This window comes from Mobula birostris, chromosome 9 (assembly GCF_030028105.1).
Source record: "Mobula birostris isolate sMobBir1 chromosome 9, sMobBir1.hap1, whole genome shotgun sequence".
Classification (NCBI taxonomy): domain Eukaryota; kingdom Metazoa; phylum Chordata; class Chondrichthyes; order Myliobatiformes; family Myliobatidae; genus Mobula; species Mobula birostris.
The window spans coordinates 136,814,129-136,826,514 of NC_092378.1; the positions used below are offsets into that span (position 1 = coordinate 136,814,129).

General features: G+C 39.4%; 1 protein-coding gene across 2 annotated transcripts in view; it reads right to left on the minus strand.

Moving 5' to 3' along the window:
- Window positions 1-471: 471 nt before the first annotated feature.
- Window positions 472-12,386, minus strand: part of ciita (class II, major histocompatibility complex, transactivator) — a 108,018-nt gene continuing 96,103 nt past the window's right edge. For both annotated transcript variants that reach the window (XM_072268944.1, XM_072268945.1), the window contains exons 17-23: window positions 12,242-12,322; window positions 10,667-10,780; window positions 8,330-8,413; window positions 6,376-6,459; window positions 4,616-4,699; window positions 3,444-3,534; window positions 472-1,981 (exon numbers count right to left, since the gene is read on the minus strand). In XM_072268944.1, the coding sequence (XP_072125045.1) occupies window positions 3,459-3,534; window positions 4,616-4,699; window positions 6,376-6,459; window positions 8,330-8,413; window positions 10,667-10,780; window positions 12,242-12,322 (523 nt within the window). In that variant the 3' untranslated portion in view covers window positions 472-1,981; window positions 3,444-3,458. The remainder of the gene's footprint in view (window positions 1,982-3,443; window positions 3,535-4,615; window positions 4,700-6,375; window positions 6,460-8,329; window positions 8,414-10,666; window positions 10,781-12,241; window positions 12,323-12,386) is intronic.

A 12,386-nucleotide genomic window follows, 5' to 3' on the forward strand; every position in this document is an offset into this window, starting at 1 on the left:
TTAGGTATCACCAGAGAAACAAAAGCACATTTTAGATCAAGATCAATGATCCTTCAGAGCGGACCAACAGTGAAATGAAGATGAATCAGGAGTAAGAGACAAAGGGAAATCCCATCAGAGAAAAAATAAAACTTATCCACAGTAACATTCACTGTAGAGAATTAAATGGTAACTATGTTTGCAGGAAATCTGAAATAAAAACAAAAGATGCTGGAAAAAGCAGCTCAGACAGCACCTGTAAGAAAAGAAACATTGATCTTGGTGTGTACTTTTTTTTAAGGAGAAAAGAAACAGCAAATTAAACCTACGGTATTGTTCCAGAAATCTACAGTGGACTTTATTCTTCAGGTGTTTTGGTAGGTTCAAGCATGCTGGTGGACTGTCCAAGTTTTCAGAGCTGATCATATTGCCAAAGTAGTAATACGCCAAAAGAAAATATCTCTATTGATTTTACTTTTAAGTTTATTCAGAACAGCAGCTAAAGTTAAAATGATGGTTTTGTGCAATTTGTTTTTAACAGCAAAACTGAAAACAAGCTTTTCTTTTTTAAATTAAAACTTAAGAACATCAACTTTGTTTGTATACTCTCCTGACAATGTTAATTCTGTACAAATATCCTTACATTTCTGCTTTACACTAATGCATTGTACAAACTAATGCATTGACATTTTACAGACAGGCAACATTTCATTTATTGAAAAAGAACAATTCATTTCTGTACAACAGTTGATGAATTAAAATATATTCTGTGATTTTATACTTTCCAGGAGCAGTTTTATATGAAAGAAGACATGCAACATTTAAACTCTTAAACGTGTTGAGATATTGATTAGTTAAGTAAGAAGTGTCTTAATTTTGTTACTGCTTTTTATTGCAATTAAAATGATGCAGAATAGAAAGGTGGGTAATCATTTTCTCCATCCTGTTTATAGGGAATTATCATTTTGCAAGTGTCTCTTATAGTTTAGACATTTAACAGTGGTTACTTCCCTCAGTTCAACAATTTAAGGAAGGGCTTCCACTATTATGCTAACTTTGTAATCTTTGATTTGGTAACCAGAAATATAAGAAATAATCTGTTACATAACTGGAAATAATACCATAGTAAAGTGTGTCTTATTTTAACATACCAACTAATCTGAGAAGCTCCTCACCACTCCAGGATAATTTTTAATTTTGACTTAATTGCCCTCCATCGGCAGCACTGTACCACAAGAGGTTAAGCAAGTCAGTTGCCAACTCTGTATTTTAGCGTAAGAATTTTTATTAACATGGTTCTTTCAATACAGAGTTCAGCAGCAGCAAACAATTTTCACTAAAGTCATCCAGTGCAATTCTTTACGTTGTGCAAAGCTTAATTAATGATTCATTTGGTCTTCCACTTGTGTCAGGTTTAGCTGCCTGCAAAGAATATGCTCTACATAATCCCTCGTGCTACTCTTGCTAATATTAGGATCATGGGAGCAGTAGGATACTTGAAGCATTGCTTCACTCCCAACTGTATTCTTTTCCATAAAGTTCAACCTGACATAAAGTCAATTACCACATTAAGAATATTAATTAAGATAAAAAGTACAGTATAGTGAAAGAACATTTAACCCACCTGGTTCAGCAGGTGGTTATGCTCCATCCAAGCCTTTGCCCATCTGACCTAAACTGTCTGATCATCCCCTTTCATCCTCACACAGGCACTCAGCATCTTGTCAAATGCATTAATGCTAATGAACTTGGTCATCCCCACGCAGTAATAAGTTCTATATGCTAGTCCATCTCTGGTCAAAGAAGTTTTTCATGACTTTCTTATCTCTATACAAGGGGCAATCTTCGTTGATAGTCTTATTGTTTCAAAGTGATGAAAGTGATCAAAAGGGTAGTAAAGACAAAGGCATTGGTCCCACAGTGCAATCTACAAAGCTTCAGTGCAAAGAGTTGAGCTTTCCTCTGCAAAGTCCCAATTCTCAGCTGTGTTTCTTCTGAAATTCTGTAATAGAAGTGAAAACAAAAGAAAGCACTAATTCACCGTGTTTTAGTTTCAGCAAAAATATTTAAGTCATTGAGAAACAAAGCAAAATAATGGCTTTGCTTTTTAGATCATCAAACTTCCCATCTCTCTGACAGCTGTAAAGGATCCAACCTGAGAGAGTGTCGGCATTCTTTGATTCAGGATTACATCGAGCTACATGTACATCTAAAGGTACAGTGAAAAGTGTCATTTGTGCTAACAACCAGCACACCCAAGGATGTGCTGGGGGTAGCCTGCAAGTGTCACCACACATTCTGGTGCCAATATAGCAAGCCCAGCATGTTCCACAGAACAACAACAGCAAAACAACCATCCCATCCACCGAGACAGGCCTCTAATCCCAGGACAGGTCACCCTCCAGACCCTGTCCCCAGATTCTCAGACCAGGCCTCCAACTTTGGACGTCAACCCAGGTTAACCTAGTTCCCCTGAAGCCCAGTCCATCTCTGCAAATCTGCATGTATGTGGAGCTAATTGGCAATTAATGCAAATCCCTCTCAAATAAATGATAAAGATTGTTTTTGTGCATTATAGAAATGTCACATTTATGATGCAAGAGATGTGCTGCTGTATTTAAAGGTTAAAGTATCTTTTGAGATAGTGTTGCATTATTTTACATGAAACAACAAAAATTTTACTTGAGAGTTTTGGATGTTTGACAGTTTGTAAAAAGTGTGAAGTATCTTGTGCACAGTATTGACTTTCAGTAACATACAGTTTAATAAAACTACAATCAAAAGAAAATGACCTTGAGAAGGAATTCCCTCAGTGTTACAGATGAATGGCAAGGATTGTCTTTATTACTAATTGAAGAGGAGTACATTTAAATAACATGTATATAGAACAAATAACTCCCCTGTCAACCTCTGTGATGACCAATTGCAGTGATAGAATGTAATAAGACAAATTTAAGTAGATTATCACTGGAAAAACTTAAATGGATATCTGAACTGGATGCTTTTCTACGATAAAATAGTTATGCGTTGAGCATTTTTGAACACTATTTCTGTTTACTATATTATTTCTGCATTTCCAAGTGTGGGAGAGTATTTCAGTTTAAGCCCAACTGATAGCAAGTTTTATCTTTAGGCTCCATTGGGACTGTGTGTCAACACAGAAGTCCACTGCTTTATATTGTCAGCCAATTAATAGAAGCGCACTGACAGTTGTCAAGACCTTCACGGCTCAGAATCTCTGGCTCAGCGTTATGAAGATACAATGGCAATTTTAAAGCTGGAGTTGGTATGAGTTTAATCACCAATGATAAAGCTAATATCTCCATATGTTACTTTGCAAATATATGTAGTAGGTAATACAATTGCCATTGGGGAAAGAAAATTTTTTAAATTCACCGAACCACTAAAATACTAAAAATAAATGATTGTATGTTACAGAGGAAAGCAAAATTTAATGCACTCACTTGAGAAAGGTTTTCCTACTGTAAATTAATTCTGACATCAATCTGTTGAATGTGTTCTGACATCCAATGTGTAATTGTAGGACTCCATATCCTGCCAATGAAAGTGGAAAGTTGTAAAATATACAAAGTAAACTATCTCATTGTCCAGTAGGGTAAAGGCGATGTTTAGTGAAGAATAATACCACACAAGATTTCAGTTTAACATTTCTTAATTGATCTTGATATATATTTGGCCTCCAGATTCATTGTGACTAATAGTAATCAATGCTATGGTAGGTGTGATTGTGTCACAACAATGACAACAGTGAGATTGGCTTCATTGATGAGGATTTCTGGGTGTTGGAACACAACTGAATTCAATGTTTAGCAACACACACAAATTGCTGGAGGAAGTCTGCAAGTCAGGCAGCATCTATGGAAGGGAATAAACATCTGATGTTTCAAATCGAGTCCCTTCATCAGGACTGGAAATGAAGAGGGCAGAAGCCAGAATAAACAGGTGGTGGGAGGGCGAGGAGTATAAACTGACAGGTGATGGGTGAGACCAGGTGAGGGAGAAAGTGGGTGGTTGGAGGAGATGGGATTCAGTAGGAAGCTGGGAGGGATGGTGCTGAAGGAGAGGGAATCTAATAGAGGACAGTGGACCATGGAAGAAAGAGAAGAGGAGGAACCAGGGAGGGTGAGGAGAAGAGAAGGGGTGAAAGGTAACCAGAATGAAGAGTAGAAAATGAGAAAAAGAGAGAGGGGAGGGGAGGAAAATTAACAGGTTAGAGAAACTGATGATTTACTGGTTGTGGTCTAGACAGGAGAAAATGATCATATTGGAGTCTGATGTTATTAAGTAAATACCTCTGAGAAAGTGGACAATTGAGAATATGTGTGTTGCATATAGTGGTGCATGAGCATGGTGCTGATTGTGTGCCAGTGTAGATGCACGTATACGAAAGTGGATATGTATAGATTTAGAGAAAGAATGTGAAGGTACATGCAATTGTGGAAGCAAGCAAGTGTGTGCACATATCTATGCACCCAAATAAGCATCCCTACAGGTTCAAAATATTGCTGAGTAATGCCATACCTACTTAATATTGTTTCTGAGAAAGTTTACATATTACAAGGGTAATTCAAGGTCAATGCAAATGTTAATTTTGATTTTATATGAACTAGCTTACCATATTTTCTGAATATGGGGACAATGCTTTAAACTCTGCGTAAGTCTCTGGGCTCCTACATCTGTAATTTTGTTGAATTTAACACTGCGGAAATAAAAAACAAAATCCTTTACAATCAACAGCAACAGCAGACTCTGGATATTTCAACCACAAGACCATTTTATACCTTCAATGCTTCACATCACAATCTCTGACTAAGATCTAATCACAACGAAAACGGACACAATGGAAGAAAAGAAGCTCATTTTCTAATCCAAGATAGGTGGCAGGCTGTAAGTCTCAAGCCAATTTTAATAATAGAGTTTGTCATGAATCTGTCACTGGAATCAAATGTGGGTCAACTTCCTCACTGACAATAAGGACATTGCAGGAGGGAAGTGTGGGAGTTGACACAATGAGCTGGATGAGAGCTGCTCACAGTGAGGGACACATTCCTCCATCCAGGCTACACAGGTAAAATAACAAACAGCTTCCTTACCATTTCTTTGGCAGCCTCAGCAGTTATTTTAAGGATTGTTCAAGTATAATTGTAATTTAAAAATATACATGCAAATTATTGCTCCTCTGGGGCCAGGTATAAAACGTAGCACATATGTTCTGATCCAGTATATAGAGTCACAAAATAAAATTAGCTCATGTCCCTGACTGGCATGCCCTGAAGACTGATGGTGCATTGGATATTGTCCTGGAGCCATGTTTCTGCAAGAACAAGCACGCAGCAGTTCCTCATCTTGCACCGGGTCAGCTGCAGACGAAGGAAATCCAGAGAGCGAGTACTTGAGAACAGCGCCGACAGGAGAGCCGGCCTGCAGGGACCAGCCCCAAACCCAGTATGAGTTCCAGCGGGCTGCCGCTCCGTCTCCGGCACCTCCTCCCCAAGGTGGCTGTAACAGGCGGTGCTGCGGCACGAGGGCCTGGTCCGTGCGAGAGCCAAGGCCGTGCAACTCCCCTGCTGCCGGTGTGTGTAAGCCGACAGTTCAAACTGCAATATTTTGCACGGGCAGCATGGCAGAATAGCGGGTAGTGCCATCACTCTACAGCACCAGCGATCACGGATCGGCTAAGACCGCAGACGCTTTGCCTTGTTAGGAGGCCTTGATATTTTGCAGAAGAACCCTAAAGGAGACTCTGAACCCTTTTTTGCCTGTGGATATTGACCCCTCACAGCTTTAAGGCAGCAGTCAGACATATAATGTATCAGAGATCAGTGGACAGCCATCATGCTCCTCAGGCACTTTGCCCTTAGGGATCGACGCATGTTGCCCCTTTTTAATAAGGAGGCAGACAATGAGGTGAATGGGAGGTCAAATAATTTCCCCCTTAACTTACAGGGTCGGGGTTGAACATGGATGTTGTGACCTAACTGTCTACATTGTTGGTGCAGTGCCGTCAGTCAAGACGCACCCAGGGCAGGGAGCAAGCTGTTCCCCATGCTTCATGCTCCCTCTCTCCGCACAGCTGATGAATCCAAGGGAATGGCAGCGACCGATAGAGTTTGACACCAGTGGCATTGCAGGAGTTGCCAGTCAGCATTGAACTCGACATGGGACTCTCTTAGGGACCCCAGCTCAGGATTTTTCCTTGGGGTTTACTCCAGAAGCCTTCCCCATGAGCGGGTATAGCCACAAGGCAGAAGTTTGTGATCAGAACTCTCCTTCTCCTAGATGAGCTGCCAACCACAGCCGATTGAGCCCCATCTGTCCGGAATACTTAACTTAACCTTATATAATTACTATCATCTTGATATTAGTGATACTTACTCCAGAACTTTCAGTGATTTCATTACTGGGAGGATTTCTGCTAGCTTTTCTGCACCTTTGTCACCAATGCTATTGTCATACAAACTGTAAAAGAAAATAAAGTTAGACAAGGTGGACACTGATAATCTTCATGGCTTGATGTATTTAAATAAATTACAGAGAGGTGACTGAAGTTAGTTAAGTGTCTCATTTAAATCAAGAATTCTAGGAGCAGCCACCCCCCTTACATCCCTAATCGTAATCTCAGATCTGTGAATACTGATTTGCTTAGTGTTCCTAGAGCCAAATACATCAGTACTGGTGATGCGGCCTTTTGCTCTTACACACCAAAAACCTGGAATATTCTACCAACTGAGATACACCAGGGTAGTACTGTGGAATGTTTCAAAACGCTTTTTAAAAAATAATTTTTAAAATCTGGCCTACTTATGCTTAATGCCTAGTGATGTTCATTATATTTATATAATATATTTGATTACATTTTATCCTATATAATGCTTGTCTTTACTTATGAGTTTTAATTTTGTCTTGTACTTTTATGACTATATTGATTTACCTTTACAATCTATGTAAAGCACTTTGAGCCTGCATCTTAATGCAAGAAAGGTGCTATATAAATAATAATTATTATTTAACTTTGAAACGCATTGAGTTTGTATTAACAACACTCATTTATCAAAGATTTATGTCTGGACTTATTTGTCACATGTACGTCAAAACATCCAAACATACAATAAAAATGCATTGTTTGGGTCAAATTAAATCCAAAAATTAAATCAAGGACATGACCCACCCAGCCAACGCACTTTTCGTCCCTCTTCCCTGCGGGAGAAGGCTCAGGAGCTTGAAGACTCGTACGGCCAGATTTGGGAACAGCTTCTTTCCAACTGTGATAAGACTGCTGAACGGACCCTGACCCAATCTGGGCCGTACCCTCCAAATATCCGGACCTGCCTCTCAGTTTTTTTGCACTACCTTACTTTCCACTTTTCTATTTTCTATTTATGATTTATAATTTAAATTTTTGATATTTACTAATTTTTACTATTTTTAATATTTACTATCGATTTGTAATCCAGGGAGCGGGAAGCGCAGAATCAAATATCGCTGTGATGATTGTACGTTCTAGTACCAATTGTTTGGCGACAATAAAGTATAAAGTATCCGCTGGGATCACGTGGCAAAGCCCACAAGCGTTGTCGCACTTCCAACACCAACACAGCACACCCACAGCTTACTAATTCTAACTGTAAGTCTTTGGAACATGGGAGAAAAGTGGGGCACACAGAGGAAACCCAGGCTGTCACTGGGAGAGCGTATTCACTCCGTATAGGCAGCGGCAGGAACTGAACAATCATCAGTGATCGCTGGCGCTCTAATGCGATTGCACTGACTGCCAGGTAACTATGCCACCCATGTGAAATATTGCAGTTTAACTTGTAAGCTTAAGACTTACTCAATACCATTTCAGTATTTTCAGATTCAGGCTGTCAGCTGATGTTATACTGTCCAACACACTTAGTGACAAACATCAGATGGAGAGCTTTTTAATCCTAACCTACCGGTTAACTTCTGAAGTAAATTAAATTGATGATTGAATGTACAGCATTGTTGAGTGCTAGCTGTAACATAGAGAAGAGTTAACAGCATCTGATTACCTATCAAGTATCCTTAGGGAACACTACAGAGGTACAGCTTCATGTTAACCTATCAAATCACCTGATGTGGTCACAGAATGTATTTGTTGCCCATTATTTGTTCCTTTTAAATCTAAGGTTGGTTGATTTTTGCTGACCAAAGGTTTAAGGGAAATGTGGAAAGATATGTCAACAGAGATTGGTTTTAGTTCTCCATGGAATGGCAGAACAGGCTCCAAGCAGTTTGGCTTTAAATAGGCCGCACCCATATGTAGGAGTTTTCTTTAAATAAACAAAAGCAACTTCCTAAGACTTGCCTGAGAGTCCTCAAGAATTTTAGGTTGGGAAGAGATCTTGCCAACTTCTGTGCGCCTCGGTCTGCTATCTGGTTGCGTGACAATCTATAATATATTTAAAAATTGTAACAGTTAGTTTGAATTTATTGGTGCATTTTATATTATCTCAGAATAGTAAATGACAAAAGCATTTTGATGTTTAACCTGTTTTACCAGCGGTTGCAAATTTAGCCCACAAGAACCAGTTCAGGTTTGTCATGTCCAGAGAACCATGGCACCAGTTGAACATGTCCAGGATACCATACACACAGTATCAATAACCTGCTGTCACCTTGTTCACAGTTCAAAGTGGTCAGGCTTTCAATTTGTTTACTACAATTCGGATTTCTGGGAAATCCTGCCACATGACCTCTTCCTGACGGCTGCCACAGTCCCACTATTTTATCTTCTAAAGGGAGGGAGAAGGGAGAGTGGGCAAAATGGAGGGGCTGGCTGAGAGAGTAGAAGTTGCAGAGGAAAATTATAATCGGAAAGATGAAGTGGTATGTGGAAGTAGGAAGCAGACAGGGTGGGAAGAAAAAATGTGAAAATGTGGAGTGGACAGAGATAACAGGGAGATTAATTATGAGGAAAAAATGAACAAAAAGGACAGGGAATTGCATCGGTTGCTAATTTGAGAGATATACAATCCAGATATACTTCACAGTGTTTGGGCAGAACTATTATCTTAGTGTAGATGGTGATTCTAAATTGGGGCGTGGGAGTTCCTTTGTAGTAATTCATAATGGAGCTTTTTATTCTTCTTAGGCAGTCCCATGGGACCAAGGGTAATTTGCTGAGGAGCTGATGAGGCAATTAAGGATCTGCAGACTCAGGGCAAAAGGTGTTTGATGGGGTCACTAGGTGCGAGGTATAGGAGGTAGTGTGCTCATTCCTCTGCATGCTGGGATTCTCTAAGCTTCTAATGTGAGACACTCAGTTCCACCCTGCAACAGAGAACATCTCACACACACACACACACACACACACACACACACACACACACTTGTCATTGTGCTGCGTGTGCACACTTTAAAGTCTTCCCCAGTATTTTCTAATAATGGGTCCTAACTGAGCTGATGCAGTCTGGTTGGCTTTATGGCACCTTTCCTGTCATAAACAGTGGAATATTCCATTTCTGTAGTAATGGGGATGTGTAAATGTGTATGTTATTTTTATTCTATATTTAAGCTAGATACTTCTATTTATTTGGTAATATGATTGTAACTACATTGTGGGGTGCATGACATTCTAATTTATGTGTCGTCTTTAGTTAACTTTATGGGTAGTTAAAGATGGTATGTCCTGGTGCTGAACAAACAGGGCTCTTGGCTCTCAGTAGGAGTGAGATAGGGGTTGCCAGGAGCTCATTCTGGACAAAAATAGTATGGAGGTATTAATATGTTTTCTGGTACCTTTTTGCAAATATTGACAGTTTTCTTTTCACTATTTTCACTAATTTTGTAAGTTTGATTTTTGATGCACCTAATAAACACCCTTGCACTGAAATGCTAAGTGACTCCGGCTATTTTTCCTTTAGTTATTATCCACAATATAACATTCCCAAAATGGTCTTTCTTCATTTATTTCACCAGCTATGGGACTGGTATTCCAGTAGGTCAGTGGAGATTCTACACTTCATCAACCATGCTTTGAGAACCTTGGTTTCCTTGGTCTCTTGTAATGTGTTGTCATGGCAATGCTCAGAGTTGACTGCCTGAGGCAGGAATCTGGTGGCAGTTGTATAAATGACACTGACCAGCAGTTAATTAGGGACTTAGTGCTGAGAAAGGTTAGTTCACTTAAACAAGGGGACCTAGAGAGTATTTTGTAGACAGTATGTCTCCAGTGCTCTAAGTGCAAATGCATATGGGAGGGTGGGGTCACTGCTGCCTGGTAGACCAGACAATAATCTGGTAGACTGTCCTTGCTCATTGCATTAGTGAGGGATACATCTTTGTATGACCGAGCAATTAACTGGTCATTGTATATCACCCTGTAATCAAGGGATTATAGGGTGGCATGCCTCGAAGGGCTGGAAGAGCCTACAGCTCAATAAATAATCAGATGATGGAATGCTACTTTGACGCATTCCGCTTTGGATTTTAGACAAAGTTAACATGTAGCAAAGGAGAGTAAATGCCAAGTGGAGGCTAAACATTGGTGTGATCAGTGCTCCCGGGGAGCTGGACTGGGGTGGGAATCTGCAGCATAACACAAACCCGGCCATCATTTTCCAAATGTGATTGTCACAGCTTCATCTACAGATGAACATACCTTTACACATACATTTGGATACATATAAACATTGCTACTCACATCAATTTTTCCAGACACGTTAAGTGAGACAGCACCTCTGCCAATCTTTCAGCTCCTTCGTCTCCGATTTTATTTTCACTCATTTTAACTTTCTGTAAACTTGGTCCTTCAAGGCTACATAAAAAAAAAAAGAAGTTCAATTGAAACTCTACCTTTTAGTAATAAAAGGAAATTTGCCACAATCTTAAAGACCATAAGACATAGGAACAGAATTTGGTAATTCAGCCCATCAGGTCTGCTCTGCTAATCCACCATGGCTGATTTATTGTCCCTCTCCTGCCATATCCCGGTAGAACGCTGTTTAATTACTGATGTGCGAAGTACTGTACAGTAGTGAAGTTTAACTGGTGAATTTGCACTACTTCCTGCAGTGTCTACCATATACAACTTTACGATAGCTTGAAAACTGTTACTTGAAATAAAAATGATAGTCTTAGCAAACATCTGCACAGAATTGCTACATTTCAAAAGAATACATGTTATACCAGAATATTCCCTTGGAAACATGTAGACACAATGTATTATTATGAATGAAATGTACTCATAATGTATGTAACAATATGTGTGGCAGGCAGCTGCACTTGTGGCCACTTTATTAGGTACACCCGCTCATTAATACAAATATCTAATCTGCCAATCATGTAGCAGCAACTCAATGCATAAAAGCATACAGACATGGTCAAGAGGTTCAGTTGTTGCTCAGACCAAACATCAGAATGAGGAATAAATGTGATCTAAGTGACTTTGACTGTGGAATGATTGTTGGTGCCAGGCAGGGTGGCTTGAGTATCTCAGCCTGGCTTGAGTATCTCAGAAACTGCTGATCTCTTGGAATTTTCACGCACAACAGACTCTAGGGTTTACATCGAACGGTGTGAAAAACCAAAAAAAAAATCAGTGAGTGGCAGTTCTGTGGGCAAAAATGCCTTGTAAATGAGAGAGGTCAGAGGAAAATGGTCAGACTGGTTCAAGCCGACAGGAAGGCGACAGTAACTCAATTAACCACGCGTTAGAGCAGTGGTGTAAAGGAGAGCATCTCTGAATGCACAACACATCAAACCTTGAAATGGATGGGCTGCAGCAGCTGCAGCCTACACTGGTTCCACCCCGTACCTAATAAAGTGGCCACTGCGTGTATATTGAACACTTAATTCTCTAAGCAGATGAACTGTAAAACACATATTTTAACAGTCTTCATTCTACATGTGAATAATACAGAAATGCAATTTATATAAAATGTATTGACAAAATCTATCTTTAAGTATTCAAGTTTGATCATCAGATAAAATGATTGAATTTACTGGTATGTGACAGTACAATTTCATTACTTGTCAAATACTAAACTGAACTCACAAATGACATTACTGTTAAACTGAATGTAACATTGTGGTGATTAATGAAGCCATGTTTTCACTCTGACATGTGTTATAATTTTCATAAAAATGAATTGATTTATCAATAGCTTTGCATAAGATAAATTAAAATAAAATCAGTGTAATACATCGTAATAGAGAGTTGAGAATATCTGTCAAATTGAAGTATTTTCTGGACAAGACATTTCAACCTTTTACTCACTCTAAATATTTCAGGAATACCAGTGACGGTAGAATCTTTGTTAGTTTCCGAAATCCCTGAGGTCCATTTACAGGGCCGAGGCTGCAAGATTAAATCAAATTGCATTTCATTGTTAACCATCCATCAGTTAGTGATTCGTGTAGCT